Source organism: Colletotrichum costaricense (genome assembly GCF_030867565.1).
Source record: "Colletotrichum costaricense strain IMI 309622 chromosome Unknown Scaffold_22.1, whole genome shotgun sequence".
NCBI classification, from domain to species: Eukaryota; Fungi; Ascomycota; class Sordariomycetes; order Glomerellales; family Glomerellaceae; genus Colletotrichum; species Colletotrichum costaricense.
The window spans coordinates 852225-872761 of NW_026848251.1; the positions used below are offsets into that span (position 1 = coordinate 852225).

Here is a 20537-nt window from a genome sequence, read left to right on the forward strand (position 1 = left end):
AAGGTGTAACACCTTGACGTTACCTAATGCTTGACGGAATAGATAAGCTACAAGTGATGATAGCAAAAGTAATTAGTGCCCGCCTGTAGAAAGGTGTTAGAGCAAAAGTGAGTAGTGTCCCGCCCTTGAAGGTGTTTGGTCAACTCTGCAGTTCGCACGCTTTCAACAACTGGCAATCTCGAGGAATGGTCCTAATAGAGTATGGTCGATGACTGATCGTCGGGAAGGGGTGGGGATTAGCGGGGATTCTTAGTGCCTCGAGGATTGCGCCATATCTAGTAATTGATCGGCAGCCCGGGTCATCTTGTAAATCATGGCGAAGGATATCGAAGAATGGTGGTCCTCTGCATCACACTGTCGATGGCGCCTTTCCGACCGTCTAGTACACGAATATGGAATCTAGAGTAGCTGAAGATCTAGACAGAAACAGTCGTCATCTCGAGGAATGAACCGAATTAGGTATCGTTTACTACAATCTTCCGTCTGTTACCTGTGGCCTTCCGAAACTTCCATCACCAGCCTCTCCTGTCGTGATGTTATAAATAACTCGGGCCCAAACTGGAAGTCCTCACATCAAGTTCTCTAAGCAGACACATCATTTAATCCGACAAGACACGAACGTCAGTCACACTTGCATACATCAACGTCCAAAATGGGCAATACACAGCTAGGCTCAAGTGATTTCCCCACAATGAACGCCGTTCATGGTACTGCACCCCCTTCTTATTCCGTCGTTGAATCAGATAATGTCCGGAGACTGTCCGCAAACTCGTCATCCTCTAACTCCGTATCTTCTGGCTCGCCATCCTCGGCAGCACTTTCTATGGATATGGTATCTTTGCATTCCTCTCTTCGAGATGAGGAATATGAGATTCAGCCCAAAACAAGCTGGATACCTCAAGAGCCCAGAGATCCGAGGCGCTCGCAGTGCCTGCTCGAAGTAAGCAAATTTCCTCTCCCTGTCAGACTGCTGGGTCCTGCCTGATACTGATGACTTAAAGAAACCAGTAGTTATCCCTAGAGTAGACTTTGCTGGACCTCTCAAAGTCCCATTGCCTTTCACGAGATCATATAGTCCAGTTCTGCAGGCTCATGGGATTTACGCAGAAGACTTTGTGGCATTCCTTGACAATTTGACCGTGGCTCAAGGCCCGCCTGCTCCTTTGGCGATGTTAAACACAGCGGGTAGCATTGCAGGGCTCGTGTAAGCGATTTTCACGTTCCTCACACGACGCTCTAAATGAAGCTGACTTTTTTTCCTAGACCCTATCATTGGGCACAATTGGCAGGAGGCATAGCAAATGTGACTGCAGGACTAGGGACAGCTGCTACTCGAATTATTCGGACCAAGCTGTTTCTAGATAAGGTCAACCGTGACTACTTCGAGCCTCGAGGCCTCAAGGCGTCGATATGTAAATCCAAAACTCTGGCCGCCAGAGTGGGATGCGGTGAGAGACTCCCAGAGCTCTGGTAAGAGTCACTTTATTCAGCGCAAAAGTGCCATCCTTCTGACCGTCTCCATCCATAGGCCTACCACACCAGAGACATATGAGATGAGTTTGCAAGACCGCCGAATGCGGACTCTTGCTCCATATGTCGCCCCTCTTAGCTTTGAAGTCCCGCCACCTAGCAAGGAAAGAAATATCGTTGACAGAATGACCGAAAAACAGATTGAGCGGGCTGTTAAGAAGAAAGAAAAGCAGAGAGAAAGGAAAAGAAGCAAAATCAGGAACAGCAACCAGGATCAGCCGCTCGATAAATTCGAATCTGTTCAATGTTTAGATGGCAGCCTTACCCACAAAAAGGTGCCGAAATTGGAGAAGCAGTACGAGAGGAACCAACGAAAGATGGAAAAGGCTGAAAGGAAAGCCGCCGAGAAATTAGACAAGAAAGAGCCACTTGAGTCCAAAAAAATCAAGAGGAAGGAAGAAAAGAAAATGAGGAAAGCTGAGAAGAAATGTCAGAGATTGGACGAACATGAGAAAGAAGCCAATTCAAGGCGCGCAGACAAAATGACCAAGAGTCAGGCAAAAGACCGGAAGAAGTCAGAGAAGATGGAGTTTCTATTGATAGAGTCTTGGACAGACTAGAAGCATTGTGGCAGCGGCAAGGAGTTCCCTCAATACCTATATAATGGATGTCATCGAAGTTATCAATTTGAGTAGTCACGTATGAGTCTATCTGACGTGATGTTCGAGACAGGGTTCAAGCGGAGTACGTGTCGAGCCATGGCCCATCTACCGCTAGAGCTGGACGAAATGTGCCTGAGTTGGAACATTAGCCACAGCCCAAGGACTTCGTCCGACTTGCCTACGGCCTCGTACGCCATTCTTATTGGGAATAGAATGGATGAACTCGCAATGTTTCGCAGTTTATCAAGATGGTAGTCCACACTGCGGCATATAAGGATGCCAGATTCATGTATCCTGATTGGTACAGGCCCAGGTTCGGGACTATGACCTTCTGGATCTCGTAGCGCAAGCTGCAAACCATGAATCAGAAGTAATAGTAAGATCAAGGTCCCGTGAAACAGTGTCAAGGTACTGGCATGATACAGACTGTGAAATTCAAAAACGGTGTCCCAAACTGGCTCACTGGACCTGCCGTATCCGGAGCGCATTGGTGTAGTAGCGGCCGGCGCTGGGACTAGATCATACTGATCCAACTCAGTGGATGACCAGCAATTCTCCCATGTCTCGAGATCGTTTAGAACCTTTTGTGCCATTTCAAGCAGAGATATCAGCGCTGAATTGCGAGGAAGCCCTTCACCTTTACCGAAGATATCCTCTCGCAAAACAAATAGTTCGGGGCAATCTGCAACAATATCAAGAAGCAGTTGGAGTGGATTCTTCCGTTCGGGGTATTGCAACCACGGGAGACCTTTCCACAGAGTACTCGAAAGAATGGTAGTTTTGCGGGTGACAAGAGCAGCGAAAATCATTGACGGCCGCGCCTTCTCGAACAGTGCCAAACATGGCAATGGCTGCATCGATGTCGGTCCTCGGAAGTCAAGAAGCCTTTCCAGGCCTCGTGCGTGTTCTATCCATCCGTCTTCGCGGTTTCCAGCAATCATCTTGACCATTTGAGGTTAGCTGCAATACCCACAACCATTGATTTGAGCCATATTCTGTCGTATAGCCTTGTAGGGCCACTCACTTCGAAAACGGCCATCACTATGATGGCCTCTAGAACGTCGAAAGATCGACTTTCCCGGGGGTCACTTAACGCCCTGTTGAGGGCCTTGAGAGCAGTACCGTATCTATAAAGACCATGTTGCAAGACATGCGGCTCTTTCTTATCGATGCCAAAAATCGTCGTGGAAAGCGCGACAAAGCACTTGTTGGTCAATGTTCGATTTATGTCGGGATTTACCACGACCTCCTCGCTCTCGTGCAGTAGATGATTCATCGCGTAAGAGGCGTAAACATCATCCATAGAACCTAGCGTCAAGTATTGTTTTCCAATCTGGGTTGGAATGATCTCGTTTCTCCGGGGCACTACAACTGAGTGCGCAGTTGTCTTTGATCCTATGATCGGTGCTGCCTGAGAGATGTCACTGACATCGGTGCCGGGGGTCGCGGCCCTGTGTCCGTTGTATTGGATGAAGCTGAGACCGCGACAGCCCCCGCATTTCAATTGCGCCTTGACGCATCTTGCGCACTCGGGCGCGGCAAGATCTGTATCACTTGGATTAGAGGGCATGCCGGTGAGTATCTACAGGAGAGGGGGCGACCTTACCACACTTGACACGCCGACGCCGACAATGGTCGCAGGCTTTACTTCTTCCTCCCACTCCGACCATTTCGTCATGTGGTGAAAAGAAGAGCACTGTGTCGCATGCCAATTTAGGTAAGATTCCCTCGCACCCGGGCCATGGACCTGAGTGATGTGACATACGCGGGCTAACGCGCAGATTGAATCACGTCTTACGGCCCAGCCTGTTCACGAGCCTCGCGCTATGACAAAAGCGGTCAAGACACCCAGATAGCCTGTGTAGGTGTAATCCACCAAGCCCGAGGATTCCCAATTGTAAGCCCCATAAAAACCATCGCGCTCTCGAAACGGCTGGCATAGTCTGGACAGGCTGTCAAGGTGAAGTAAACCTCAACCATCTTACGCGGGGCAGATATTGGCGGCAACTGCTTTATACTCCAACTTTGGCTTTGATCGTTTTCCCAATATTCGGGAATTTCAGAGACTAAACCACCACGGAGTGACACGGGGTCTCTATTAAGCCTGCTCTGTTTGTCCTAACGTTGCTCTTCACGAAATTGGATTTTCAACCATCAATTCAGCTATTGCTGGGAGCTAAGTCTAAGATATGAATAGTGTACTCCGTACTTCACAAGAGATGTTGAAGTTATAGCAAACCGGACAAGGGTAAATTTTGTTCATGCTGGCGGTTGGTTGCCTTGCACTTGAAGTTGGTTCATGTACTTATTAATTATCGGCAAGCCGGCAAGCCGGCAATCCTGAGACGGCTACCATCTTGCCAGTTTCGCCCTCGCAAATTCCTATCCATGCGCAATGCCAAGAAACGCAATTGATAGGGAGAATGATGGTGGTGTCGAAGTCTAACTGTCGCCTTCGGGGCAATCTTCGCGGAAATCTCTAGCAAAGTTTTGACCTAGCTGGCATGCTACCTATTTTACGTTGCCGCCGGCAGTGGTGGGCAGCAAAATCACCTGAAATCCCCCCCTCATAAGAGCATCGTCTAATTTACTCGGCTCAATTGCTGCTGGCCAAGCTTTGTCCTCTCATTCCTTCACCTTACCTCGACTTCCATCTACGCTGGTTAATTCTGTCATTCGTTAAATCTTCAAACAACTATGGAGAAGCGGAGGACTCGCACCGCAAACCCATGCGATGGCTGCTCTTTAAGGCGGGTACGATGTCGCATGCAAGGTAATCCGCCTTGTCTCGAGTGCCAGAAACACTCTGTAGAGTGTACCTTTCTGAGAGTTCCACGAAAGCGAGGTCCCAAAGGGCCTCGCCAATGTACATCCCAGAAGGTGGCACACTATCAAAACGAAATCCGTCAATCTCAAAGTCTTGGTTCTATCTCACAAGAACTTGTAAGCCCCGTTGTTGATCACGAGAGCGGCCAGATGCCATTGCGTCTATACATCGAGTATTTAGACAAGTTCCGAGAATCTCTTACCTGCGTCTGGCCCATTCTTAATATTGAAGATCTGAAGTCCAGACTCGTCCATAATCCCCAGGGTGATCGAGGTGCCTGGGCACTAGCTGGCGCTGTCTGTGCGACGGTCATCGCCCAATTGCGACTTTCTCAGATACGCTTAGCAGAGCAAGACACTGCAACTACAGACCTCAGCTCCGTTGCCGAAAGCTTTGCCCGTCACGCTCAGCGCCTGCGAGATCAGTTCATTGACCGGGAAGATTTCTCGACCGAGTCTTTGTTGACAGCATTTTTTCTGCATATCTACTTCACTATTACTGGGAGAATAAGAACCGCGATTCTATACTTGCATGAGACAATTGCACAGCTACACCTCCAAGATTTGCACCTCACCGAAACATTGGCCAGCCTGGCCGATGAGCAGAAAGAGTTGGTCCTCCGCATCTACTGGCTGGTCTTCGTGTCTGAGAAGTGAGTCAACCGTTTGCTTGTGGTCATTGGTATTTCCAACGATGGCAAAGTCTGACATTATACCAAGGACTTTTTGCGTACAGAATTGCTTTCCGACGTCACTTTCGCCGATTCAGGCTTGGCCGTCTTCGGAATTCCACATTCCGGGGGTTGGAGATCTTGACCAATCTTTTCAACTCTTGGCACAGCTCTTCACACTACTTGATAACAATATCATCATGGCAGGGGATAGAAGAGGGGCCTACATGGATGCTAAAAGTGTAGACCACCTTCAATATGCCCTGTCAGCCATGGACAACATTGCAGCTGTGGCGCCTAGGCTCCAGGAAACACAACGTGTTAACGTCTTGATGACGGGCAATTGGATCCAAATCCTTTGGTGGCAATACGCGCTTCGCCATATCCAGATGTCCAGCCGCGGAGAAAGTGACGCTGCATTCTCAATATTGGAACCTGCATTGGTGGCCCAGAAGGCTATGCGACTTTTCGCGTCTGTCTCCAGAGACTCAATTACGACCCACGGGTTCGGCATGGTATGTAAATGATAGAAATACGAGCGATGTTGTCCTTAACTAGGATCTAACGCGGTAGGCGGGGGCTTTTACAGGAGCTTAAGGTATTCCGTATTACGGACGCACTGGTCGACCTGTTGGCCTGTAACAGATACCTGCTTGATTCCACTCGAGTCAAGGGCGGAAGCATGATGGTGGGTCCGAGGGATGTGCTTTACGCGCTCCAAAACACACTGCATCTCATTGGAGGGCCGGAATCTCCCCTGTTCAAGAGGCTTTTGAGGATGATGGCCGAGGTTGCGCTGCCTGTTCCTGACGTCCCAGAAATTAGTTACCAATATCATAAGATCGATGCAGGAAATGATGGAGAACACATCAAGGATTACAAATAGTTGTTCGATGAGGGTAATTACATAGTAAACCCAACCTCTCTACAGTATAACTCAAAGCATTTGATCCTGTCAGATTAGAGATACTTCCCAGCCCTGGACGCAATAGCAGCCGTCTGAGCCACCTCAGGAGCAACTGATTGCCGCCGCGCCCGTCTGTCTTGATATACCAACTTTCGCATGTTCGGGCGCAATGTATAAAGTATGATCTAATAGGTGCTGGCCAGATTCTATCCTGCTTCAACCATAATAATATGATCTTTTCGCAGAGAGTGTGCAGTCAGCTGATTTTCTGTATAGCTTTACGAAGCCACGTACCTTTTGCTGGTAGCGCATCTTTTCCAACCCAGATGACAAACTCTGACCCAGCGTCGTTTACGCTCGCACGCTTGACTGTGTCGAAAATACCCAAGGAATAGGCATCAAAATCAAACTCCATAAATTGCTCCTCGTCAGTCTTCTGATCAAATGTGTTGGGAAACGGCAAACCTGCTTGTCGAGCATAATTAGACGCCTCGTTAAAGTTTACATGCTCAATAGTAACACTGTTTCCATTTCAGAATCATAAAGACCATCCTCGTTCCTCACAAGCACGTTTTAAACCAGAAATATTCCCGGTAAGCACACAGGCTTTATTGTGCTCGTAAGGACAGGGAAGCTATTGTATGACAGGCTGGAGCCGATTATGTACTGCGGCTTGACTTCGACGAGTTTCCAAAATTGATAGCCGACAAAGATGCGTTGAGAGTAATTTGTTTCTCTTGTTGTTCATCATGGAATGAGAAGTATGCTGCGCATTCGTTAATGTCCCGAGGCAAGGTAACTGGAAGTCTGCCTGATGTGTTGGCATCGTCACTGATAGCGGCGATTGGTCTTGGCCTTAATTAACTGATCTTTGACGTTGAAATTCACGACTTCAGCTGAGCATTGACCAGACGAGGAACACATGACTCGGGATTATATACTACATTCAGCTTGCGGGAACCATTGAGTTGCGGTAATATGAACGACACCCACAGGTCTAGGCACTTCCGACACCAACAACATCGATCGCGAAGCGTATTCCGCTCGGATTTATTTCTACCCTAGTCAAGCGATTATTTCCTGTCCGTGTATCTTATGCTACCTAGGTGTTAAATTGAGTAATTGCCCTCTTTATGTTCATCAATTTTGTGAACAGATGCCATCTGCCACATGAGAAATCCAGGGCACCAGGTATGTAGAAAATTGAGCTAGCGCAAGGGTACAAGGACTGTAATAAATGTCCGGGGATGGAGCACGAATACCCGTTGTTGAGTCCCTTTTTTTTGTCTTGCCAGTAACAGTCAAGTAGGGAGACATTTCTTTTTCTAACCAACCTGCGGATCTACTTCGCCAGCTGAATACCGTGTCTTTCCTAGACGACAGGAAGGGCAGCCCCGTTGGCCTGCAGCTTGTCGACGCGGAGGTCTAGGCCGAACTATCTTCTGCCCCCAACTGATCTTGTGAGACCAATTTAAGCTACTTTGGAATCCTCGGGATTTTTGACGAGGATATTGGTGCCTGGACATGACTGCGACCCACTGTAGAGGGGTAGCTATGGACTACGGCATTCTTTCTCAAGAAGACCAGTATGTAAATCAAGCCCATATGACTCTTTTAGTAAGGAATTCTCGTCAATCTTAACCCAGTGAATGGAACCCGGAGCTCTCGCATTGCTACGCAGGTACTTTTGGCTCCATTCAACAACCCCCACCACTTTGCATATCGGTCATTTTCCTTGGGTTTGTTGATCTCCATCCCACTTGCTCGGCTCCTATTTACATGCAAACATGAAAGAAGCTGTCATTACTCCCGATATCCAGGTCGAAATTCGCGATGTACCAACCCCCGTGCCCAAAGCCGGAGAAGTCCTTGTCCGAGTGGTTGTGTCTGGTTAGTTATCCATGACGTGTCATACGCCTCCGTATCTTACTTAACAGATGCAGGCACAAATTCTAAAGACTGGAAAGTACCTTACATCTATCCAACATCCTTTGATATCGGGAGACGACTTTGCCAGCGGTGTCGAACAAGTTGGGGAAGATGTGTTTGAATTCAAACCAGGGGACCGTGTGGCAGCACTGCATCAAATTGGAACACCTGGTGGCTCTTTTTCTGAACATGCAATTTCCCGGCCGCAACTATCTTGATGATCCTGGATAAAATTAGCTTTCCCGAGGTGAGCTCAACGTTTTCGTCGTGTCATACCTCCGATCGATGACCAAGTTACAACTATATCACAAATTGCTAACCTCAGCAACTAGGCGGCGACTATCCCAATGGCTTGCCTGGTGGCAAGCTTTGGCTTGTAAGATGTTCTTCAACTTCCATCACGATGGCTTTCTCCAGGAAGTCTAAGCAATCCTGTCGTTATCCATGGCGTGGGGACTGCTATCGGGGCTTTTGCCATAAAACTTGCCAAAGCTTCCAATATCCGACCGATCATTGTGACTGCAGGCAATTGAGCTGAAGACATTCGCGGCCTTCTTGACTTCGGTCAATGTGATGCCATAATTGACTATCGCCAGTCAACCAAGAGGGTGGTCGCAGACATCCAGTCGGTCATTTTCAAGGCTGGAAGCGGACCTGCCTGGTATGGACTTGATGCTGCCACCAGCGAAGACGGTGCTCCCGAATATACAGGAATACTCATCGAAGCACTGGGCACTCAGTGGGGATTGAGCGGTAATCGACCTCGTGTTGCCACTGTCGAAGGTGGTGCCAGAGTTTGTGGCCTTGTAGATGGGGATTACATCAACGTCATGCTGGTTCATACTGGCTCATACCGGCAGTAAGGAGCAGCGTTGCTTTGGATCTCTCATGAGTCACTTATTCACATATGGCATGGCAAATGGATGGCTCACCGCGCACCCCATTGAAATCGTGCAGGGTGGTTTGCAGGGTCTAGGAGAAGCCCTCACGAGGCTTCGAGATGGAAAAGTGTTTGGTAAGAAACTCACTGTGGAAGTGGGAAAGGAGTGAGGATCAATAACGTGCGTTCTTTGGACGTTGGATCATCCTCATCTGCAAGGCAAGCACCTCGAGGGCTAAATGCGCCTTGAGAATCATTTCGTAGGTCGAGCAGATTTTACAAACAATTGTATGACAACGTATCCTTATTAACATTGATGTAAGTTCGCAACTACATGAAACAATTTCACTTCTGATCCGGGCAGTAAGTAGACTCTCGACTTGAGCTATTGAGAATATCATCAAGAAACAAGGCGATGTGGCAATTTGTCGTAACTGAAAAAATGATACGGGTCAGTTCGGGGTAACGCAAACACGCTAAATCTGCACCATGAGTTCGAATTGACAATCTAGACTGGGCTTGGTATATATGTCTCCACTCATCTCCGCGGAGATGAGCCGAACTAAGGTAGTCGCCAAATCCGCCCAAAGTCCGCGGACTTTGACGTATGTACTCAAACCCGAGATCACTGCCTTCTTCCTCTTATTGCAAAGCATCGCGAACACCAGTTGAATCTAATCAACATGTACCAAGGCAAACGTCAGCAAGCCCGGCGTCGCTCAAAGGCTGTGTCGTGCGAGCTCTGCCGAGCGCGAAAATTGCGATGCAACCGCCAATTCCCGTGCTTCAATTGCACTGCTCGCGGGGTGAAGTGCCTAGCTCCCGCAGTTCAGAAAGGAAATGCGCAACGCGGTGTAATCGGGCAGACATAACCAAGCGTGCCGCCAGAGACTGGTATAGATTTGATCCGACGTCTAGAATCACTAGAAGCTCTTCTCGCCGCCAAAATCAGCAACTCGGGAGCATCACAATTACGGTGCCTTGTGACTGACGCCCGCGCTGGTCTAGCGTCCTCGCCGGATATTTTATATATGTTATCGGATGCTTTGATCCTAGAAAGGCAATGCATGGCCTCCAAGGCTAAGGAAAGTCTGACTTGAGGAATCTTTGGTGTTCTATGACTAACATAGCCCCAAGGACTGCAACGTGTCAAGTCCTATTCTGTTCGGCACAGCCCAGATTCGACTTATCAGGAAACCAAGTTCGTTCATGTCACAGAACGACAGCTTCAATTCCCATGAGCCGGTCAAATGCGTATTGTTGCCTCTCCGAGAAGAGGCTAGGCAACTCATTGACAAGTACCTCGACGACATCTCCTTTATTCACCAAGTCACTCATGCATGTAGCGTAAAGCGTCGAGCGGATGAGGTTTATAGCGCTATTGACACAGGCCGATGTCCCTCAATTGAAACGATCGCGCTGCTGCTGGCTGTCTTTGCCAATTCTACTAGCCAGTGGGGAACTCGCGATATGTCGAGATGCCTCTTCAGCAGCGTGTCTGACGCTTATTTACGAGCTCTGTCGTGGCAGAGAGCCGGGCTTGATGTTTTAGACCATCTTCATAGAGACTCACATGTGTCTCTCGAAGCTATACAGGCAATGGTCCTTCTATGCTATTCCATCGTTAATCTCGAAGGCGTCACGGTAAAATTCAGAAACATCTTTTCAAGAGCTGCCGCTATGGCGCGTGAGTTCGGGCTACATTGTATCGACTTGCCAAGGCGGCCTCTAAGCCTGGTCACGCCAAAGTATTCACTTCTTGAGGCAGAAATGGGACGCAGAGTTTGGTGGTATCTCTGTTCTACTGATTGGTCAGTCAACTTGCCATCTTTGCGTCAACCTTCCCGCTAACAACTTGAATTATACAGGACAGTTGCAGGACTGTCCGGCACGCTCGGAAACGTTTGTTTAATCAACCCTTCGCAGATGGCCATAAACAAGCCTAAGAACATTGACGACGACGATCTTATAGAAGACAAGGAGATCATTACAAGACCGATGGACCAGCCAACTTGTATGTCTTTTGCACTCCAGCGCATCCGCCCTGCCGAGGTTTTCCGGGCATGGCTTGAACAAACGCAGTTTGCAGGGTTAAGTCCAGAGGCCATCGGTTATCAGCAGGTACAAGAGCTCGACACCCAGCTTGTTCGCTTTTGGGATGACACTCCCGCGTTCTTACGACTTGACCATGTCTCGGGAGGCATGAAGGATGATAAAGCGAGAATGAGAATCCAGCGGTACGTGCTGCAAGTTTTCGTTCATGGTCAAAGATGCAGGATCCACCTCCCGTTTCTCGCCCGCGGCGCCTCATACGCGGCATCTCGAATAGCTTGCGTCGAGTCTGCCCGGTTTATTATCCGCTTAGAGGAACAGCTGCAGCAAAGAGAAGTTGAGTTTGATTCATCACGATTAAGACTGTCCATTATTCTTCACCATATTTACTTGGCATTCGTCGTCCTCCTCTTCGACTTTTGCCTAGATGCCCCGGGATCGATACATTTGAACAACTGTCCCGAGCTGGCCGCAGGGTGGAAGATTTTGGATGAAGCCGAAGCACAGCTACAACAGGCAGAGGTCCTCATTGAGCCTCTTCGTGACGTCATGAGGAGATATCGTGTGCTACCGTTCGACGATGGAATGTTCAGCCCTCAATCGACAGATGGCATCTTTCATGGAATCGCAGTCAACTCCATATCATCCGCAGAGCTGGACGGCATGGTCACAAATGAAGACGTAGGACATATGAAGTTTGTTGAAGACTGGAATAATCCTGGGGCAAGTTTGGCACTGTCTCGCGATGATTGGTCGAGCCTTCTTGAAGGTTTAAGTGATCCCATTCTTGGAATTAGTAATTAACATCGAGGTCTGTCTACTTTAGCATATATTCCATCGTTCCGCTTACTTCGATCTTCTTTCAACTCTCATTTTCGCAGAGATGAACGTAGTCAATCTGCGCATTGGGTGGACCTGGCTCGCCCGGCATGAGGTACATCGTAGGTAGACAAGCCAATTACACGAACATCCATTCCGTAAGAGCCACCGGAAGATCAAGGTCTGTACGATGTGCACATGAACCACATAAACCAAGAGGGTGTTGGCGGCTGAGACTCAAATTTTCAGTTTACTAGAAGTCTATCTATCGAGATATTTTTGCTTATGTTCTCTTCACTCGGGACCCACTCTGTAGACAAGTAATAGATAATGATGTCGTACCACTTCAAGGTGCGCCATGAAGGACCTCCGCAGCTTCAAGAGGCTGCTCTTAAGTCCCGCCTAATTGACCAGTTGAAAACTCCTATGAAGGCCGTAAGCCTTACCCTTGATCAGCTACCCCAGGCTCCAACGTCTCGCCACCAATTCAGCCAACTCACCAATCTTGCCCACGTGGCCACCACCTTTCCCGCCCGGAAACTTGACGAGATTTCGAGGGCTAAATCGAGTCACAACTTTTAGTTTTTCAGACGTTATATTGTGGCATGACTCAGACAGGTGAATAAACATGGGGCTTCGTCATGTACCACCGTGCTTGAAGTGACGACCACCTTAGTGACCGTTATATGGCAGGAAAAAGGAAACCTCCACGACAATTTATCAAAGTCAGCGGAGCCGATATAGAAGAACAATATTTAAATCTTGCCAGATCGAGGATCACGATACCCTAGATAGTAGTCTTGCCTGCTAGGACATCTGTCGTAGCCCCCACATCACCATCAGCCCCTCTACCCTCAACGTCGTCGCCGACCAGGTCTCCTTCCACATTACCGTCAAGACCTTACGAGTTCCCCAAGTTGGAGAGTACAGGACCGTACGCTACTGCTCTTATATCAGCACAAGTTTGTCGGCTTACGTCCTGTGCTGCCAAACTTTTCGCAGCATCTCTGTCGGCTTGCAGAGCCAGCCAGTAAGCCAGACGGTTCAACGTCGTCAAGGATATCTGCGCTAACAAATTTCCGTTCTCGGCAAAGATCGACTTCCCGTGCGGTGCCACCGGGGCGACGATCGGCGACGCGACCAAGCCTTCCTAGTGTATCGAAGAGCCAGCATGATTGGGTCAAATAGAACCCCCCCCCCCCGCCCGGAAGTATCCGTAAGGAATGGGGTTCTTGCAAAAGACCCTAGCCTGCAGGGCCATTTACATGGATGCTGTCCAATAAAGCTTACTTTTCACTTTAAACAACAACCTATGTTCCTGTCGCGGAACAACACAGCCAATCGGATAGATCAGCCCTTGAATTGAAGATATATGTAGCCCTTACCTATCATACCAGGCTTTGGTCATCTGGAAGGTGTCTCAAGCCGGTCAGGCCAGCGAGAAATATAACAGCGCAATCTCGTGTGGTGATACAAGCCAGATCTACCGGCAAGAACGAGGCTCTCGGATGTAAGCAATCACTTAGCCTGAATTTCGCTTGTCCATGAGCCAGCTTGGCTCGGCTACGACCGCCACGAAGAAACATGCGGCACAGTTTTGAGTTGGTGCCCTGCGCCGCTCAGAGTGGACTTTGACAACAACCAGCGACCAACCACCGCACCAGTGCACCCAGGTAGCTTTCCATAAAAAATGGAGACGCTGTGCCCCAATGAAAGACTGCCTAGGGCAGCTGCATATACGAAACCGCCCCACAGGTTGATCTTCGAACAGAACACTTCGGGGCCCGAGAGATTCTGTCCGGGGAAGAACAGACTCCACGGGTTTGTTCACAGTAACCAAGTGATCTTGGTAATGTTCGCACACTTCCTTCCTATTGATCATGTCCTGAAGTTAGAGGGAAAATGGGCGGACAGACTGAATAGCATGGAGAAAGTAGCTATGATAGCCTCTGCATTTCTCAAAATTATTTTCTTTGGGAAGGTGACAGAGTTGATAGGAGTTACCCAGTACGTTGCGATATTCGCTGCCTATGAGGTTCTGTACTAATGAGCATTTTCCTATTTAAGCCTAGACCGAAGATGATAGGGATGATGGTGATGATAGTGGGTCTGTATATGAGTTCACAGGGATATTATGGCGGATATACAGGTTTAGTCACGTAAGAGGCAAAGCAGACGGAGCGTGATAGTGATAATGGTAAATCTCCTGATGGCCTCGGGTCATAGGGACGGGACGCTGGCTTCATGCATGCAGTCATGGAAGAGGCAAAGCAGACGGCTAAGCTACGTAAAGAAGCCAATGAAGATTGGAGAAGTAATGGTTCCGGTCTTCTTCACAAGTATATAAGGACATTGCTGTCCGCCTCGATAACATGAATCTTTCTTCATCCTCAACCTCATCATCTAATACCTTTCTATTGATCAAAGAATATCCTTGAGTAAAACTCATATTATTCACCATGCAGTTCAGCTCTGTTCTCGTCTCTATCGCTGTCCTTGTCGCAGCTCCTCTTGCTGCCGCCGACAATTGCAATGCGCCTCTTAACTACTGCGGCTCCAGCCTACTGAAGAAGGGTTAGTCAATCATCAGTCACTTGGGCATCTCTCACGGAGCTTTTTTTGGTCTCTTTGCTTATCATTCTATTCACAGGGAGATACAACGACCAGATCCTCCAGGCTCTCCTCGTCGCTGGTCAGTCAACTGACTACAACCACATCAACTACTCCATTTTCAACTGCCTCGGCGGCGAGGGCGGTGCTATCAAGTTTGTTACCTTCTGCGGGGGCAGCTGCAAGGATAACGGTCAGGGCAAGAGCGACACTTGTTAAGCTCCTTACTTTGGTTCTGGGTTCTGGCGGTCTTGGGCCTTGGACGGAGAACTAGAACACACGAACCTGTCAAGTTTGGATATATTGATTGAACATGAGAGAAAAGCTTGGGATTTACCGTCACGGAGCATGGATGAGCTCATTGGTCATGATATTTGAGCTATCTTAGTTTCGCAATACATAATATAAGGTTAAACCCACTTTCGTGTTTCGTAAAACATGATGAATCAAGCCCACAATCGTGTTTCCTACTCAAAACATGCATCTCTCTTGGATTCAGGTTGCATCCCAAAAAAGGTAGCACCTGAGTCCTATGAGTGAATAAGAAATATGTAATCATAGGAGAAAAGTATGAATGAATCAGTACCTTACTTATTAAAACCATCACAAAGTATGAATTCAGTGCAAAATTTACAATGTCTATAATTCCAGTAGGTAGATTTCCTCGCAGACCCCGCTACAAAGGTAGAGGTTACTAGGCTTCGATCGTCTGCTTGGCTAAGTCACCGCGAGAAGGCGTTCTACTAGTATATCTAACCGTTCAAATTCGGCACAAAAACGTTCCCACAACGAACCATTACCCGCAGGGAGCCAAGAGAAAGCATTGGGATGCGCCCAGGCCGTCCCATTTCCGCCCAATTTGTTAAAGCAAGGTTAGTCTAATAACTCTTTTCCTGGCCGGCGTTCTCTGCAGAAAGAGATCCCTTAAAATTTTCTCTGGCGGCTCAATCTAAGAGGCCGCTGGCCGCTAAGACAAGGCATTCCGCAACGCCCTCGCTGATCTCCTCCCCTTGAGCCTATTGCACTACTGCCGAAGGTTAACAGCCGCCTTGGTCTCTAGGTTCCACCAGGTCTTTTTAAAGGCACGTATGAAGAACTTCTTCATCGCGGGCGTCCTCTGGTTTCCAGGAGGGTACGGTCAGTCAAGACTTCTAGGCTTGATGGACCATTCATTATGAAACAGAATAGTGCGACATTGTTCGCATGCTAGCAAAATACCGTCGCTGGGACCCCGGCAAGCCCATTGGCACTCCCGCGGCCAATAACGGCAAGGCACTTCTTCCAGCAACTTTCAACTTCTGTTCAACATGGTCAGACATAGCAAGAGTTCGTGTGACGCTCGAAGTTCTCAGGGCCCTGTTGTAAGGCCAATGGCAGGCTCATAATGAAGTCACTGGTTTCCGTCAAACAGGTACAGCATGCAATAATCTTTCGATAATATCCAAATGCTCTCGTTCCTACATAAATGCGAAGTCAAGAAGGCTAGTCATGTCGGTGAATCTGTAGTCGAGCATGATCCCGTTCCACTCATTTGCTGTGTCCCAGGCACCCTGAGAAACCGCAGGCAGTGTGCCAATCACCACGGATGTTTGAAAAGCTTCTCATTTACCGGGTAATAATTCTTCTAGAACGTTCTGGTCGAGTTATGGCAGCCAGTCGAACTTGAGTTTTTCCTTGCGAAGCTCGTCGCCTTGAACCCATTCAATCGGGAATCGCCGGCCTTAATTCGCTATTTAAATCAAAGCATTACTAAATTTACTTAGTAATAACTATAATATAGATCCCTTGTTATTTCTTATTAATAGTATTAACTAATTGGTATTTAAATTTATAAATTTCAAATTTTCTTCTCAAGCCTAACCCTTTAGCCCTTATTAATCAATATAATAATATTTAATAAACTTTTCATTTTCTTTATAACATATTTTATACTAAATGAAAAGTATACAAAATTCCTAAATTTTCCCTAAATTTTGCTAAATCTAAGCTTATTTAGCCTACTTAATTAAATATTTAATAATTTTAACTTATTTAGCTTATTAAATAATATTAACTAAAAGCTTAAATAAGAACTTTTAGAAAGACGATATACTAAGATTAGATTCCGCTAATATATCTCACTTTTAAAACCCGTCTTTAAAACTATTAAGTTATTTTCCTATTTGTTTAGTTATTATTATTGCGCGAACTAATACTATATATAATAACTAGTGAACTATTTTAAGATTACGCGCTTTTTTTTAGGATGCTTTGCTTCCCACGCTGGCTTATATATCTTTCCTAAGCCGGTTCTCGTTGCAAACCAACCCATAGTATCCCATTCAACGGTCATGACATTGTATAATGGGTAGCCCACGATGTCAATTCTCTTCTCAGTTCCCCAGTACTGCGATTCGGAGAGCAGGATAAAATCATAAGGATGGGCCGATATGGTTTTTCGTTGGTCAGTATGGATCATGTGGCCGATGACGTTCTCTTTGTCGTCCAAGATCTCGGCTTCCAAAATCTGCAGCTCCTTCTCAATTTTCGCAACTCCATCAACCAGATTCCATAATGGCTCTTTCCTAGATCTCCTCTGACGAAGTCTAAAGGTGGCCACCATCGTCTCACAGACTAGGTGGCGGTCATCTAGCCGAATTCCGGGCGGCATGGAAGGGGCACCCGCGGCTTCATAGTCGACCCCACGAAATTTGAGGGCTTTCTTCAAAGCTCGTGAGTCCACATCGCGCGAACCACACACAATGCCTACACCGGACCCATTCACAGGTGCTAGGCTGCGCTCAGCATGTTGAGGTTTTGTTGCGAGCTGAGATCTAGTTGCGAGCTGTGAGACTACTGGTAGCGTCTTCTGTAGTCTCGTCACGGAATCGGATTTCAAATGCGACTTTTTTGGCGGAGGGGGCGGCTTCTCTTGACGCGTGGCAGACCACTTGTACCACATCACCAATGGTCTGAAACGCTCCTCAGCATTGCTGCCGGTCGCCCTGAATTTCCTGAGGGACATGTCGTCATTGCCGGAGACCCAGAACGGCTCTTCGAATCGCACGCCGGGATGGGCATCATACTCTCCATCTTTTTCACCATGGGTAGGGTCTTTACTGACCTCCCACCCAGCCCATGACCAGCTGGGGAGAACATCGTTCGCCCTTTTAGTCAGATACGTCCCAACCGCTGCTGGAGGCTGCCAAAGCAGTGCAAGGTCGAGGAACTCCTCGGGAAGTCCATAGAGAGTGCGGTCCCCTCGTTCAGTACCTTGGAGATATGTAAGGGCACAAGCATCGGGCGGCCTCTGTGAGCCTCTCATATGCTCCAGAACCTTAAGAAGGCCATACATACCGTCGAGGATATCACTAGACTTAGTCATATCTCGACTAGTGTATTGCTCCAGAAGCTTCGCATATTCGCTGAAAAAAGGGGATCTCAGGAGAACGGGGACTCCATTCCAGGCCATTGCGGTCGTAGGAGCATGAATGTCTGGTGGCATCGAGAGATAAGGAATTGGAGGGGGTCCAGCGCCTTTGCCGGCATGTGCCGCAGGCACATCCTCGCGCAAGATGCCATGTCTGCAATGGAAGCTAACGTACTTCTCACCAAACACAAGCAATCTTCTGGAGAGAAGCTTCTCTTGGAGGGTCCAACCTCGTGTATCCCACTTGCCGTAAGATTTATCATACTCCACGGGGAGTAAGACGTTAACGTTCGGTCTCACTTCCCGGGCCATCTGCATTGGCTCGCGAGTTGAGGATACACCCACTAAACCAGCTTCGGAATTCTTTCCTGCCGAGGCGATCAGAACAACTGTGGCATGGCCAAAGATGCTGTCCATCTGTTTGAGTTGTGACTCCCGCGCTTCTGCCCCGTCGTCATTGCTCCTCTTCTGGATGACGCAAAGACTGTCTGCCCAAAGATATTGGAACCCTAAGCGCTTGGCTACCTTGATAGCATCAGATATCGTTCGAGCCACCTTTTCATTCTGATCGTTGATTTGCTGGTCGAGTTGAGACACATTCTCCGAGTTGAGATTCAGGGACTTAGCTCCCGTATCACCCCACACGTACGAAAGGGCCGCGTACTCAGGTACTTCTCCTCCCCGGCCATCGATGTCGACTTGTACTATCTTGCAAAGATATTCTTCGTTCTTGTCTTCATCGTCTTCAGCTTCAGCATCTGTCTCGTCGTGTGCTTGGGTTTTGGTATGCATTGGGATCTCGCCTTCTTCATTTCGAGGTTTGAGTTCTCCGATTTTGATGAGTCGAAAATGCTCGCCCGCTGGCTTAGGCAGACCAGTCGACCACTGAGGCGTTGCGCAGATATGCTCGTGATTTTGGCGACAATGGTTCAGCCAATTAAGACAGTCGCCTTCAATATTGACTCTCTTACCCATCGTTCTTCCATAACGAAGGTTTTCTTTGCCTTCCTTGATCATCAGGCTGGACGCGATTCGAAGATTGAACTGGCTGAGGATTGTGAGAGGTGCCTGTGCCCGACCTCCATACCCCCAAAGGCTTATCTCGAGAAGCCCAGCGTCATCGGCATTGACGTTGTGCATCTTTACCTGGAAAACGACAGGCAACTTATTGTCCATAGTGAGAAGCGAGGCGGCCAACGACCCTGCGCCGGTTGCAACAGTGAGACCCAGTTGTCGGTCCCTATTCGTGTCCTGTACTGCGGCGGTCGTAGTTGCGCCAACAACCGCGCCGCTGGTAAAGAGTCCCGCTTGTTCAGCATTTTCCATCGCCTCATCACGACGTTCTCGTAACAAATTTGGATTTGAAGGGTCTTCTTCAATGATGATCCTGTTCCGACTCTGCCCGAAGGGATGGGGAACATGCGTCAATCTATCATGCCACCTGATTCCTTTTGCCCATGTCTCGAAAGTCCTACCTCTCGCATCAGAAGGCATGTAGTCCCTCACAGCTGGATGTTCGAATGGATCGTGACGTTTGAGTGCGATGGCGTCGAAGAGAACAGTGCAAAAATTGCATCTTCCATCTCGTTGATGTTTGATAACGTTGAAGAGCGAGATGAGTATCCTCGTCTGTGGCGAGTTGTCCTTGGACGGAACTCGTGTCGATGCAAACTGTTCGAAGTCGATCTTGCAGCAGTGCTGACAGAGACCCGGAAGGTTTGCTGGGGAAGGAGTCCGAGTCCGCCAAGGTACGTGTGATCGGCATCTGTTGAACCAGTCACTACCATTAGGGGGAGAGTCGTTTGACTCCATATCTGGAGGTTTGAGAATAAAATACGAGGGCGGGACTGAAAATTGATTGGCGCACCGTATAATGCAGAGCGAAGCGATGAATGACAGGCAAAGCAGGCTTGGAGCTTGGGGGAATGGCTCGGGAGACTGGCCCCTATGTATTACCATCGGTCTCTCTTAAAATCAGGCTGACAGGCAAAAGAGGTTGCCTTTGCGTATGCCGCTGAGGTTCAGCCACTAATAACGTTACTCCAGCTTACAGGCAACGCCAACCGTGTCGCACAAGTCTCATCGGGATATAGATCTCGAAGTCTCCATCCTGGCAGGCTTTTTGCTATTCCCCTGTGCTTCTAAGAATACGTAATTGCATTATTGAAATTGCTCGATAGCGAATGAGTTGCCATTGACCCAAGCTCATCGGCATGAATATAGAGACTGTGATACTATCGAGACCCACACCGGTAGCATGCAAAGTCAGACGACCTGCACTAATATACACCACTAGGCGACG

The 20537-nt window shown here is 48.2% G+C and overlaps 8 protein-coding genes across 8 annotated transcripts; 6 read left to right on the forward strand and 2 right to left on the reverse strand.

The window, feature by feature from the left end:
• Window positions 1–652: 652 nt before the first annotated feature.
• Window positions 653–2090, forward strand: CCOS01_15133 (uncharacterized protein; the record flags this gene model as incomplete). Its single annotated transcript, XM_060463275.1, has 4 exons — window positions 653–940; window positions 1002–1204; window positions 1264–1470; window positions 1529–2090. 4 exons carry the CDS (start codon window positions 653–655, stop codon window positions 2088–2090), a joined length of 1260 nt encoding a protein of 419 aa, XP_060306460.1.
• Window positions 2091–2152: 62 nt separating this feature from the next.
• On the reverse strand, window positions 2153–3702 carry CCOS01_15134 (uncharacterized protein; the record flags this gene model as incomplete). Its single annotated transcript, XM_060463276.1, has 2 exons — window positions 2153–3073; window positions 3157–3702. The coding sequence occupies 2 exons, from the start codon at window positions 3700–3702 to the stop codon at window positions 2153–2155; spliced, it is 1467 nt and encodes a 488-aa protein (XP_060306461.1).
• Window positions 3703–4829: 1127 nt separating this feature from the next.
• Window positions 4830–5615, forward strand: CCOS01_15135 (AflYd/sugR/sugar regulator; the record flags this gene model as incomplete). Its single annotated transcript, XM_060463277.1, has 1 exon — window positions 4830–5615. One exon carries the CDS (start codon window positions 4830–4832, stop codon window positions 5613–5615), a length of 786 nt encoding a protein of 261 aa, XP_060306462.1.
• A 37-nt stretch (window positions 5616–5652) lies between these two features.
• Window positions 5653–6515, forward strand: CCOS01_15136 (AflYd/sugR/sugar regulator; the record flags this gene model as incomplete). The annotated part of the gene is made up of 2 exons (XM_060463278.1): window positions 5653–6144; window positions 6219–6515. The coding sequence occupies 2 exons, from the start codon at window positions 5653–5655 to the stop codon at window positions 6513–6515; spliced, it is 789 nt and encodes a 262-aa protein (XP_060306463.1).
• A 1808-nt stretch (window positions 6516–8323) lies between these two features.
• On the forward strand, window positions 8324–9328 carry CCOS01_15137 (uncharacterized protein; the record flags this gene model as incomplete). The annotated part of the gene is made up of 3 exons (XM_060463279.1): window positions 8324–8426; window positions 8798–8841; window positions 9062–9328. The coding sequence occupies 3 exons, from the start codon at window positions 8324–8326 to the stop codon at window positions 9326–9328; spliced, it is 414 nt and encodes a 137-aa protein (XP_060306464.1).
• Window positions 9329–10944: 1616 nt separating this feature from the next.
• Window positions 10945–13370, forward strand: CCOS01_15138 (uncharacterized protein; the record flags this gene model as incomplete). Its single annotated transcript, XM_060463280.1, has 4 exons — window positions 10945–11032; window positions 11219–12092; window positions 13042–13150; window positions 13311–13370. The coding sequence occupies 4 exons, from the start codon at window positions 10945–10947 to the stop codon at window positions 13368–13370; spliced, it is 1131 nt and encodes a 376-aa protein (XP_060306465.1).
• Window positions 13371–14675: 1305 nt separating this feature from the next.
• On the forward strand, window positions 14676–15045 carry CCOS01_15139 (uncharacterized protein; the record flags this gene model as incomplete). Its single annotated transcript, XM_060463281.1, has 2 exons — window positions 14676–14790; window positions 14867–15045. 2 exons carry the CDS (start codon window positions 14676–14678, stop codon window positions 15043–15045), a joined length of 294 nt encoding a protein of 97 aa, XP_060306466.1.
• A 1988-nt stretch (window positions 15046–17033) lies between these two features.
• On the reverse strand, window positions 17034–20047 carry CCOS01_15140 (uncharacterized protein; the record flags this gene model as incomplete). Its single annotated transcript, XM_060463282.1, has 2 exons — window positions 17034–17041; window positions 17134–20047. 2 exons carry the CDS (start codon window positions 20045–20047, stop codon window positions 17034–17036), a joined length of 2922 nt encoding a protein of 973 aa, XP_060306467.1.
• Window positions 20048–20537: the final 490 nt, after the last annotated feature.